We start from the raw sequence: 13,754 nt of genomic DNA on the forward strand, positions 1-13,754 counted from the left end.
GGAGTTGAAAAGTACTGATATAAACATAACAAAAAGAATATTGCAAGACAAAAGCAACACATGACATTCAAAATTTTGATAGTTATGGCTCACGGCTCAGGGTTTGCAGCTGGGACTGTACGTTGGCTGGACTGAACCAGAACCTCACCTGTGACTGGTGACTATCTCTGGAAAGAGGCTCATGAAGACCCAGGACTGTTTTGGGCTCCTTTCCTGGGAGCAGGGCAGAAAAAACAACTAAGCAGAGTGGGACCTATTGGCTGGAAGAAAACATCCAATCCTTTATCTCTCCTGCAGCTACCTGCCACCAAGACAGCCTTCTTGTTCCTCCACCCAAAGCTTCACTTCCTGGTTTTGCCTGTCTGAACTGCTGCTTTGTGCTAAGTTTCAGGCTACCTCCCTAACATCTTGGCCAATTAAGAGTCTTTGGTGGGGGACTGGTTCCCTTAGAGCCTGGAAGAGAGGCCAGAAGACCAAATAGGGAACCCAAGAGCCGGAAGCATTAAACAATTCAGTGGTTAGTGGAGGGAGGCAGAAGCAGTCCGGGATGTGATTCTGAGGTCCCCTGCACACTTTCCCCAAATGTGCTCCAAGGTGAAGAGCACAAGCCATCCCCCAAGCATAGCATGATTTTCTACTTCCTGCATTACCACATCTGGTATAGATAGAAACCGCAGGCTGCAACCACAGCTCAGAATCCTCCTTATTCTTGGGTTGATCAGGTGATTTCTGATAACACATCCTACACTGCTACCTGGTAGAACTGATGCCCTGCTACCTGAGAAGCGAGCTTGCAGTTCTCAGGCAAATGGGTATCCAAGTGGTGAGATCAATCTCAGTTGTGCTGATGTGAGGATTGACCCGAAGACAAGTGTGGCAAGCATGGCGGGACTGTGCATGCAGTCCTTGCTCTCCGATATGGGGCATAGTGCTGTGCACAGAGAGGCTCCCAGCACATGCTCATTTTCATTGAGGTTGGAAAGCAGAATGCCACCTCTCTCTCCCTCATTCACCCTGAGGAAAGCATTTTGGTTTCATCTGTGAACAGTTACATTTCTTTCTGCCTGAAAGTTCAACCCGAATATGTTCTGTGTATCAGGCGATGCACATAAATGGTTTGCAACTTACTCAACCCTGAACATCCTTTTGCAAAGGGAAATTGAATTGTGAAAAAGGGAAAAGAGGCCAAGTTGGGCAATATGAAATCTCAGTCTGTTTCACATAAAACATTTATTGGAGTTCTAATCAACACAAACATCTTGTTATTGTGCCTGCCCTCAAATTGACCCAATGTGGGAATAAAAGAAGACTGTCATGCCAAGAATGAAAAGGTCTGCAGAATTCTTAATCAAGGGCTTCATTTGGTAAATGCATGGATTGGTGACCAACTAGGGATCCTATATAGGATTCCTTGAGGCTCAAGGGACAGGGTGTGAGGGGAAAATATGCGCCCCAGCCAACATGGCCAATGATCAGGAATCATGGAGCTGTGGGCCAACAACATCAGGAGGGCCATAGGTTCCCAGCTCCTGGAATAAAGAGAGGATATAAATACAATAAAACAAATTAATGTTCAATAGCCACATGAAAAGTACAAGCCATACTAGTGACTAGTACACAATAGGGAAAGGTGACTACCCCTAACACTGAGTGTCCCATTTTCCTTCAGATAATAAGCTTGTTATCATGGAATACCCCAAGAATGACTCTGTGGAGCAGAGATTACCTTCTCTCTCTGCTGCCTCAAGGAAAAGATAGGCGTTTGGGGGTTTCCGGTTGTCAAGCATTCATTTGAAGCCTTGCTGGTATTTTTCACTTTACAAAAGGACAGGGTACATTTTGAAATGAAGTTTTCATTTTTAACAGTATGTAATGTAGAATAAGCAGAATCTTTCTTCTCCTTTTGCTCAACTGGAAGAGGGAGGTTTCTGTTTAGGCAGCACCATGTCAACTGAGGTTCAGTATGTTGAACTGGGAAGGATATATGCATGTTTGGGACTTTTGAATGTCTTGCTGGAGGAATTACATTTAATTGGGGGAGAGTGTGTACTTCTCTTTCTTGAGTGCAAAGCATACGGCAATAAAGCATGTCAGACGAATGGCAAATGCACCTGGAATTATCCAGTGAAGATGTGGGCATACCATGAAATCCTGGAAAAGATTGGGTATCTGACTGCCATTCCTTGATTTTCTCCCCAGAATTTCCACACAACACTGTCCTTCCAACCAATGAAGCAACTGGTATTACTGAGCTGTCTCCTGAGTTCATTAACTGTAAGGCCGAACTCCTCCCGGTCATGTTTGAAGATATGAAAAAACCGCCTGTATACATAGTTGTAAAACATATTTTCTTCCCAGGAGCGTGCGATGTACAAACAATGGTATGCCCATGCCCATCCTGTGATAACTTTTGATCGCCTAAGCTGCTGCTGTTACTTGCTCCTTTCCACATGCTTTCAATCTTCTCCTTTTTCCTGGCACTCTGAAGATGACATCTGGTTGTAATGCTTGTTGTTTCCAGGATAGCTGGTGGACAAGCTACCAAAGATTTCCATGTTGCATGCACATCCCATTTTAACTCTTTTGCTCTGGTTGTATGATTCCATTCTAACTGCAAAGGGCAAAAACATACCTCTGAAGAATTGGTTCCAAGGGCAGAATAAGGGGAGTCAGTCAAAGCAGTTGACAGTGAAATACGGGGCGTATCCTCTACCTCTCCCGTGGGAATCAATGGCATGCCTGTATTGCTCTCCTCTTGAGAATATTTTAAAATATACTTTGGGAGAAAGGTATTTTTTTTCAGCAGGGGAGTTACTTGATCAACGACTAGTTGATGAGTGGGGATAGATACTGGTGTCATGTCTCCATTTTTTGATAACTTTCCTGCTTCCATTATTGAGGGACATGGTTTTCTGGTCAGCTTCTGTAAACCATATGGATTGCAGGTGTATTCCATTGTTACCTCAGTTCTGAGTGCAGAAAATGAAAGTGTTGATACACTTGCTGTATCAGTAAGTTCAGCAACATCATCCCTATTATTAGAGGTCATTAAAGAATGTTGGATGGCTTCCTCATATTCCATGCTGGTAACTGATTCATTTGATCCTACCACTATTGGCTGGTTTTCTCCTTTAACTGCATGATCTATCAGTTTGGGAGCATCCATACCAATGACTTGGTAACCATCTAGCACTTCCCCAGTTTTCTCTGCTGAGTTACTGCAGGGACTGTTTTTGATGTTTGCATCTTCTTTGCTCCTTGTTTTATCCACTTTCAGCTTTTTTCTTTCTGATGGTAACTGTTGGGGTTTCTGAACTGGGGCAATCGTGTTGCGATGGCATGGTGGTAAGGCTGCTGGTACAAGTTGAAAGCTTTTGTTCCTACCAGCATCTTCTTCTTTGTTGGTTGAAACATCCTCCTGTAATGGCATACATTTAATATACTTCGGTCGTGCACCTACCTCTTCTGACCCATGATCACTCTGGCTAACAACATCTAATGGGGCATGATCCTGGTCTGTAGCCTGTTGAAGCTGGAGTCTCAGCTCGGATCTGGTACCAAAAGGCAGGACCTGATTGTTACCAGCTGGGTCTTGCTTAGCAACACTTGACTCTCTGGGTCTACGTTCAGTGAATGTTTTAGTCGCCCTACCATGCTCACTCTCACTGACTGAATCTGATGCTTCCATGAGTTCTGAAAAGCTGCCTGAATTCTCCTGCAAGGAAGCACGTTGCAATACAGGACTCCCAGTGGAAGACCCTCCCAACTCTTCAGTATTTTGCTTTGCAGAAATGGCCACTGGAGATGCATTTCTAATCGTGGAGCTTTTCCCATCTCTTAGCAGACTAATTCCATCAGAACAGGTTGCATCCTTGTTATCCAAATGCAAGTTTGAAGTATCTGTGGCCTTAGTCCCCTTTTGTTTCTTGGCTGTTTGATTACTTTTCATTTTCTGGTAGATTTTCTTAAAAGTCTCATCCCCATAGACTTGCCATTTTTCCTGAGAGAACATTTTTAATTTTCTTTGACTGGCTTTCTTGCATTTTGTGTTTGCCCCTTCCCCTCCAGCTCCAGGTTTTTTAGTGCCTTTTATCTCTTCCAAGGAAGGTGAAGATTCTACGAAGTTACCTAAAGGCAAATCATCTACCGCCACCTGTCTGACAAGTGCTCTGGGATGACTGCTAGGAAACTCTGTGGTACTTGCAGCAAAGTTGTTGCTATGCAACAAACCAGAGAAACTTGTATTCAGGGACATTCTAGTGAAAGAAGGTAATTTTGAATGACCTGACTGGTCCTGTATCTTCTTTGCACTCTCAATAAAAGGCAGAGAGTTACTTCTGGTGACAGGAACACAGTCTATTGTTGTTGAGAACTGAGTCGGAACCGAATGAAAAAACAGTGGTTTGGATTTTTCAATGGGTGTGAAGATGGACCTGGCTGAGCACAGAGAAAGATTCATTTTCCTGCTCGTGTCAGGAGGTCGTATGTCAAAATGGAATGAATCTTTGTACGTATAAGGCATTGGCAAATCAATGCTGCCCTGCTTGGACAGGACCGTTTTCCGAGGTCTAACATTGTCCAGTTGGGTATCATCCACCACAGCTTTATTATGAGAGATTAACTTTGAGATATGCTCTTCCAGTTTCTTTTTTTCTAACGTTAACACGCCGGCTGCTGTCCCGATCAAATCTGCTTTTGAACTATTTCCTGCTGTACACCTGAGATTGCTAATGGCTGTTTCACCTTCTGATTCTGTGCTGAGTTTGCAAAGGCTGTGAAGGGGGCTGGGGGACAGCATCTGCTGCTCCACGCTATCAGAGCGTGACAGATAACCTGAATCAGTGCTCTCACATTTCTTCAGCTTGTAATCTGGAGATCTGCTGTCCCATAGTTTCTCCGAATATGTGGCTTGCTGCCTCTGTAGCTGACCATGCTTATTTATAGTTGGAGAAATGTCCTCCTGGATCTTCCTTCTCTGGAGCAGACTTGCTGAATCCTTGGTGGTCTTTTTCTCAAGTACTTGATTTACACCTCCATGATAGTTGTCTGTTGTCACCCACTGGCTTTCAGATACCAGGAATAAAGCATTATCTGCTGGCAATGAATCATCAAGAGCATGCTTCTCATTGGTTACTGCAGCAGTAGACTCTGACACAGCTTGTTTAATCATTGCTCTTGAGTGGTAACAGTTTCTGTCATTGGCTTTTGTTGTCTGCAGGGATCCAACTCTCTCAGTCAACTTCTCACTTTCTCCTAATGGGCCACTATTGTCAGACTCTGAGGGCAGCCTAGCATTGTTGACATGAGTTTGGGTTCTTCTGTGTTTATACAGATTGCTTTGGGTTTTAAATGCAGTGCCACATGTTGTACAGGGGAAAGGCCTCTCGCCTGTATGTGAGCGCATGTGTTTCTCAAGAACACTTGGCTTCAGGCAATCTCGCCCACAATGTTTACAGAGGTACTTCCCAGCATTTTTGCATTTCCCTGGGCTTCCCAGGGGTGTGTATGGAGAAGAGTTTTGTGGCAAAACAAGTGAGCCACCAACTATGCTTATTGATCCAGGTTGCTTCCGAATGACTGCTTGAAGTTCATCCACTTGCTTGGAATGCAAATGTGGGTTTAAGATTAAAGGTGCATTAGTACTGTCAACACTGAAATTGGTTTGGCCAGTGGGTAGCTTGTGGTTTGGCTGAAGGGATTCCGATGGGCTGGGCTGGTGAAGTGGTATGGTAAGAGCTTTAAGGTATATAGTCTGAGAGAGTCCATGTTCTGGCTGGAGAATCACTGGATTTAGTGAAAGAGTTGATGCTGGTATGGCTTGAAGGCAAGATTGCTGAACTGTTTGATTGTCTAGTGAGACCAAGGGAAAAGGAAGTCTCTGTGCCTCCATGCCTTTTCTGCTTTTTATGTTCTCCAACCATTTATATGCAATTATCTGTAGGAGAAATAAAGAGAAACCATTATATTTGAAATCAACCACCTTTCTTTCCCATTTTTGCATAATTCCAATCTATAAAAGTATTAGAAAATTAAAAATAAAAACAGTTCGAAGTTTCTAAAGCATTTTTTGGAGAGTTCTAAAAGCAGAAAGGCAATGCTGGTATAGAATGAGGTACAACATTTTTATAACTACCATGGAATAATCATTGCTACACAATATCCTGAGCTATACTTTACAATACTGCTTTCTTTAACCATACTGAGGTATCTCTAGTGGAAGAAAAGCAGGCTAGAAATTTCATGAATAAGTAACTTAAGCCTAGCTACATGTTCTTTGAATGAGCTTTTAAACAGAAAACCAGATGTTTGGGCACCTGACTTCCACTTCCACATCCCAGCTGTTCAAATAAAAGGAATCTAGAGGTGATATTGCAATATGAATTTAGCCACCCATTTAACATGCAATCACTACTGCTCTATTCACACACCAAAAATTTCAAGGGCAATTTTGTAACCATCTCATTTTGCCTTTTTTGTCATGGAAACGGAAGAATATTACCATAACTCGGTAATTTTTTTCTTTCTTGTAAGTTGTTAACACTATTTTACATATTTTAATCCATTGACTCCGTTTTCATGGCATAACATCCCAGCAGGGATGACAAGCTACATTAGGTTGTTGTGTTGTGTGAACTCAGACCATTTCCCACAGGCCAGCTGTTTGAAGGCAACAAGGCACCCTGACAACCCATGGCCTGTTTTGTGGATTGTTCAACCTCTGATGAGTTGCCTTGCTGTCCAAATCCAGTCTAGCTGAGGTGCAGAAACCCTTGTTGCACTTGCCAAGCCCACCCAGGCCAGCACCAATGACAGCTGTCCCAACAAAGCCTAGGTGACATGGTAGAGTGATTGTCACTGGTTCAGGATCCCTATCATATCTGCAATACCTTCCTTGCTTGCTGTTACATTTTTTAAAGGGAATGATTTCTGCAATCTCCAAACTGGCAGCCAGTGACAGCCTGTCAGGATATGAGCAGCTGGCCATGGCAAGAACACCCACCTCAGTATTCACAGGATCAGTCTCAGGCCCTGCCGGAGCTCTCAGTCTCCTGATTAGCACCAGCTGGAAGCATTGCAGGAAGAACTATACAAGTCCTTCCCTGCAGAATTTGCCTCAGCAACATGGGTGTTCCTATTTGCTGCCTGAATCAGATCCTGCCTCCCTTTATATATCCTGCCTTGCAGTCTCACATCAGCAACACAGGTCTTCCTGCTAGCCGAGGTGTGGTTCAGCCTTGCCAGACCCTTGCTGCATCTGGTTCCTGCTGTGTCCTGCCTTGCTGTGTAGCCTCAGCTATGTAGGTCTGCCTGGTAGCCGTGGTTCAACTGCAGCATCTTGCCTGACCCTTGCCCTGTATCCTGCCTTACCATGTCCTACCTGGCACTGTCATGCCTTGCCACATTGCCTGGCCTTGTCTTGCTATATCACTGTGCTGTATCCAGCTGTGTCATGCCTTGCTGTACTTGCCATGCCTTGCTTCACCCTACTTTACTGTCTTGCTACTTAGCCTTGCTTGTGACACTTTTGCTGCTCCTGAACCTTGCCCAGTACAAACAATTTCCATAAACATTTTTGTCATTTTGTTTAAGTCAGACTTGAAGTGTGGAAGTGAGTATTTGCAAGGGTCCTACGTGGGAAGCCTCACATGAGCAATGTCCTGGAAGTTGTCTGCTGTCAAAGTGCAGCATGTTCCAACTATGGGCATTGACCCAGAGAGGCTGCAAAAAGGTTATTTTTACTTTGTACTTTCTAGACAGCTATCAAAAGGCAAGCTGTCAAGGGAAAACAAAACCATGAGTGATCTTTGCTTATGACCACCCCCTTTCACAATGAGATTCTCTAGTTACTTGTTTGGATCTAGCTCTGATCAGTATCTTTGCACTTTTCCACCCTTTCCCAAGATTGTAGGGGTGCTTAGGAAGAAAGAAAAGTGTGAACTACCCCTTTCACAGAAGCACAACTGTCAAAAGTCAAGATTCCTTTTAAAATAAATGTTTTCGGAAGGGGTACCCAGGGTTTCTTTACATACGCATAAAAATTTGCACGTGTCCCTTTCTAAAAACTAAACTAAGCTAAATGCCCCATTAGCCATGTAACCCCCCCACCCCCCATCTGTCTGGTACACCATTGTTTGTTTTGTGGACAACTGAGTATTGGTTATTCACAAGGTGGGTTAGCAAATCATGCAAACCAACCCATTGTTAGTTTTTGCAATTGGGTCATCTCAACACTTATATAAATCTCTAAAAACCCTGAGTGACAATTATTGCTTTGGTTGTAACTCTGAAATCCAGATTTCCAAATATTATTAATTGCATATATCACATTCTCTATTAAAGTTAAAATAGAAGCTGGAATTATATAATGGCATATTTAATTTTGCATGTAGCTATCACAGGTTTGGAAAGCACTGATCTAAACAGTCTTAAATAGAAAGCCAAATGCCCAGTCCACATGAGAAGCAACCAAATTGAGGGATCGATTGCAGTTTCATTAGCACCTGGTATTTTTAGTTCCATCTGGATTCATGCACAACACAATTATTAGGAAACTTGAGCCAAGAGTCATTCAAGGGCCTGATTTTGCTAATAAGCCCTTAGAAGTAAACTGAAAATAAAAAGGCACAACTAAACTGGATAATTAAAAGGTACCAATATTGTATATAGGTAGTCCCTGAGTTACGAAGGAGTTCTGTTACTGAGAAAATGGAAATTAAGTTGAATTTGTATAGTTGGTATATCTCTACCCACCCATCCCCACCCAAACTAACCAGCACCAACTCTTTGTAACAAGTAAATGCCAGGGAGATTTCCCTCTCTGGATTGGCAGGACAGGAAGGTGTGCTTCAGAGGCTTCCCTCTCTCCCCTTTTACTTCCTCTCTCTCTCTCTAGGGATCCTTGGAGGCCTCCCTCTCTCCCCTTCCACTTCTTCTCTCTATTGCAATGATGATTTCATGCAGTAGGCCTTTAGCTCAATTTTTTAAATTAATAGTGTTTTTGGCAATTTGTTTGTAAGTATGGGTTGTTTGTAACTCAGACATTTGTAACCCAAGGTCTGCCTGTATTGTGAGTGGTAAAAACTAAGGTTTTTATCCTTAGTTATTTTTAAGTGTCATTCATTTCAATGGGTATGCTCTTACGTAAGACCAGCATTGAATACAACCCCAGTACAAGTAAAAACTTGGCATACAGTAGAAGGCAAATTCAAAGCTAACCGTGCAATCCTATGCAAGTCAACTCTGAATTCAGTATGGCTGTCTCCAAAGTAATCGTTCTCGGTTTGCAGCACAAGGTTTTTAAACAGCACAAGGCGAGGCCTTCAAAATGCCCTGTCCATGCGAGCTCCATTCTTCTCTTCCAAGGTCAGGGTTGTGGCTTCCTTTATGAATTCACTCCATCTCTTAGTTGGTCTTCCTCTTCTTCTGCCTTTGACTTCTGCCAGCATGATGGTTTTCTCTAGGGATTTTTGCCTTCTCATAAAGTGCTCAATGTAAGACCACCTCAGTTTTGTGATTTTTGTTTCTAGGGAATGCCCTGGCTTGATTTGATCTAAGATCCACTTGTTCATCTTTTTGTCAGCCCAGGGTATTTTGCACAGCTCACCTTCAGCACCATGCTTCAACTGCACCCACTTTCCCCGTCAACCTTCTTCACTGTCCAGCTTTCACACTCATACTTAGTGATGGCCAATACAGTAGTGTGGATGATCTTGGCCTTGGTCTCCAGTGAAACATCTGCATACTTGATGATCCTGTCTAGTTCCTTCACTGCTGCCCATCCAAGTCTCAGTCTTCTTTGAATTTCTTTGCTGCAGCCTCCAGCTAAGCGCTATGTGTCATTCTGATCATAATTATCATCCTTCCTCCTTGTTCCTTTTTCCTTTTCTATCATGCCTACTGGACTGTCTTGAGTGTGGTACGAAGGCCCTCAAGATCAGTGTACTTGAGAAAGTTTAATATTCAGGCCAAGCCTATGGCCACCAGATCAATTCTGGGCCTGTCACAGCTAACATCTGACTAAACATATGTATGAAGGTAGACTTTGGATGTTCTTTTCTGTACAGGATTAGAGGATAATGATCTGTCATGAGAGAGCCAGAAGCAACTCAGCTGGACAGATTAGTTTTTATCTTCAGGCCTCCTGTAAACTCTGCAGGATCTGAGAAGGACCAAATTTCTTATCCACCCCAAGTGCCTAGTGAATCTGGACTGCTTCCTGAGGTCAATGGGGACTCTTCTGTAACTTTAGTCAGTGGTCCTGCAGAAGCCCTGGCCTCCAGATGGAATGAGGGAGTAACCCGAGCCACTGATACAAATGGCCGCAAGCATCCTCATTCCAATCGTACACAGCCATATAATAAAAGATTATTTTGTCTGGTAAACCACCTTGACTACACTGGCAGAAAAACAGCATGCACTTGTAGCTAATTAATAATGGCCTTAAGCAAGCACTGTCCCTCAGTACAAAAGCGCACACAATTAAAGGGGGTGAGTATCATCCCCGACTATCACACACAAGGCTGTTGTAAATTTCATTGAGAGGCTATGAATGAAACACTTAAGGGATGTTGAAAAGCATGATAGAAATATTACCACATAATTATTTTCCCCTTCAATGAACACCACCTGTTGTAGACAGAATTGTCGAGGTGGTACTCAACATGTAAACAACCCACACGTTCACGAGCAATAAAACTAGAGTCCTTTATTGCTACTTGTCTACAAGATTTACAACTCAATAGATACGCTCTTCTGCTGAGGTCTTTGGAATGCAGATGTTAATCCTCTAATGGTGTCTCTCCCCAAGCCCACGTGGGACTAGCCCTCCTGGTCACGCCTTTCTTCCCTCTGGCATAACAAGCTCTGCCTTTGCTCCTATCTTCTTAGAGACTGCGATTGGTTGCTAGAGAAAAGTCTATCACGCCCCCTGCGTCTCCTGTGTCATGTTCAGGAAGTTCAGCGTCAGTGGGAGGAGGGACAGCCTGCTCTGACTCCTCCTGAGTAGAACTAGCGGCGTCTTTCCCCTCGGGGCTCTCTTGCTTTGATGTGGGCTCGGGTGTTTGCTCAATGGGCAGGGAGTCAGGGGGAGGTGCGGCTCTCTGCTCAGCCACCCCCAAGCTAGGTTGCGGGGTTGGCTTTTGGATACAGGGTCCCAAGCACAAGACCTCCTTGTGAGGTGCTGTCTCTGTCGGGGCTTCAAGCACGACAAGAATATCTATTGGGATGGAGAGTGTGGATCGGCAGTTCAGGAAAATACTGTGATTTCCATCCTAAAATTATTCATGGATGAGTAATGCTATTCATGAGTAATCTTTTGAGGTCAGAAGCCCTATTAAGCTGTAGCAGGCAGATGTTTTTGATCAGTTGTCATCCCTGTGTCATATGCACACTCTGTATGTCTTTCAACAGAAAACATGAAAGCAGGAACAGAGGAACTCATAATGAAGATGAAATGTGGCATATTATGTTCCTAATAACAGGCTTGGTGATTTCTACCAAAGCATATGAGAAAAGTTATACATTTTTATTGTAGCTTCTTTCCTGCCTCTGTTCCAAAAGAAGAGCATCCATCAAAGATCATGGAGGCATAGCTTATCCTAAGACAAGGTTTTTACAGATGGTATAAAATAGCCATACTTATAGTTGATGCCTATAAAACTCTGAACTGCTGTTCAGAGTTTCCCAGAGCAGGTTGATGTTGCCATGCTTTGTGACATCCAATATTTCTCATATTTCAATCTGATGCTGTTGATCTATATGTTCTGAAGAGTCTAATTTAGAAACACACTTTGTTCCTTTGCACACAGACTATAGTTAGTTTACCCAGGCAGCAGAAACAGACGCTAGAGTGGATTGTGCCATTTCCAGGTACAGATGGGACATAGTGTTTTCAAATCCCCCTCCCTGCAAACATTTCCCTACAAAATAAACTAAGTAATTCATCAGAGAGAAAGATTTGTCCTTGTCATGTTCATCTTCTCCATTAATGGGATTTATTTATATTTAGGAGCATTAAAACATGTGATGTTGACCGGTATTTTGAAGAGGCTCATGTAGCAACTTGGTATGAGCAACTTAAAGGTAATGTGATATAATTGTGAACGCTAAATGGAAATCCATGTGTAGAGGCTCCTCTGATTAGCAGCAGTTGCTGGGGAACAATGGTGTCTTTCTACCCTGTTTGCCAGCTTCCCAGAGGCATCTGTTTTGCCACTCTAAGCAACAGGATACTAAATTACATGGACCTTTGAGTTAATTAAACAAGGCTCTTTCTGTGTTGTTAAATAAAACAAGTACAAAACCAGTTAACAGAATCCCACTGTACTTAAAGCTCCCATTCTCCTTGACTCCAGCTGTGATGATTAATCTCTAGGAGGAAGAAACCAAGTGACAGAGCTGAACTTCAAAGATTTAAAAAAATGCTCCGAACATTACTAAGACAAAGCTTTGGTTTTGACAAAACCAAATATTAGAACTAGCCACTCTGATTTCTTTCCCATTCTTTTGTATTTTAATGTATACCATAAGGCAGGAGTGGGGAGGCTTCAAGCTTGTGTGTTCTATTTTGTGTTTTTACTAGAACCCCAAGCTCTATCAAGTGGAGCCCAATGCAAAAGACATACGTCTTCAGGCTGCCTCTCAACATATTCTCCAAGTTACTCCCAATTTTATTCATTTCAGCAGAAAAAAATAGATGGAAGATTGACTGTGTTTGGACAACTGAGTGGGAAAAGGAACCTCATGCACCAGGCACGTGTCATGTGATTTACCTATCTATCCATGCAGTCGTGGCTTCCCATGTCACTTGAACCTGGTGAGGTACACAGTATGGGTGACTTTGAAACCAGCCCAGAAACAATTACTAGTCGTAGGGTTTGGGGGTGGCTTGAAGACACCTGCTGCTGTGCACCATACTGGGTTTGGACAAAATGGGAAGGAATGCAGATAATGGCTACTGTGCAGCACTCACAGGAGTGGGCAAAAGAAGCCACCATGCCTTCTTTACCCACCAATTGCCTAAACCAAGACATTGTGGTGTTGCAGTTGTTTAACAATTACAAGTCAAAAACCCTTGACAAGGTATAGTAAATCACCCAGATATACCAGTAGATCCTGGACTATCTCCTGCCCATCCTAGCCTTAAAGGGTTCATGCACTTATGGTTCCAAGTTTTATCGTAAAATCAGATGTCTAAATATCAGTCTCAAAAAGAACAGCAGTTTTGACCTATGCCAGAATGGTTGAGAAAAGCTACTGCTGTTGAAGTCTCCTCACCAACACAGTTCTTTAAAGGTGCAGAATCTCAATCCATTATTGGTTTATTTAATACTAGAATTTAATTTCCCACTCTCCCCTCCGAAAATAGGTTGCCCAAAGCTACTTACAGAATAAATAAAGCATTAAAACAATATTAATCAATCATTAAAGTACATTTATCAAACTGGTTACCCATTATCTATTGAATATGCTGCCCAGGTAAGCCACAACATGGATTTTTCACTTTTGGTGTGTTGAAATCCGGCCAGTTGGTGAACTTCTTGGAGAAAAACATGTTGGCTATACCAGCTTTGAAGTGTGAAGGAATGCAGTCTTCTTACCTTTCTTTGACATAAAGCAATGTGCCCAACAATGGCTTGAATGACATGCCATTTAAAAATAAATAACTGGGGGAAAGTACATGCCAGCAATGACTTGAACAGAAACTTAGAAACATAGAAACAGAGCAAGTCAGAAGGGGTCTCCAGGGCCATCTA

The 13,754-nt window shown here is 42.9% G+C and overlaps 1 protein-coding gene across 1 annotated transcript in view; it reads right to left on the bottom strand.

Moving 5' to 3' along the window:
- Positions 1-1,600: 1,600 nt before the first annotated feature.
- Positions 1,601-13,754, bottom strand: part of ZNF831 (zinc finger protein 831) — a 52,977-nt gene continuing 40,823 nt past the window's right edge. The window contains exon 2 of the mRNA XM_044454925.1: positions 1,601-5,935. Within this exon, the coding sequence (XP_044310860.1) occupies positions 1,685-5,890 (4,206 nt within the window). The 5' untranslated portion in view covers positions 5,891-5,935 and the 3' untranslated portion in view covers positions 1,601-1,684. The remainder of the gene's footprint in view (positions 5,936-13,754) is intronic.

Source organism: Varanus komodoensis, unplaced genomic scaffold, assembly GCF_004798865.1.
Source record: "Varanus komodoensis strain SLA01 unplaced genomic scaffold, ASM479886v1 scaffold8, whole genome shotgun sequence".
Lineage (NCBI taxonomy): Eukaryota > Metazoa > Chordata > Lepidosauria > Squamata > Varanidae > Varanus > Varanus komodoensis.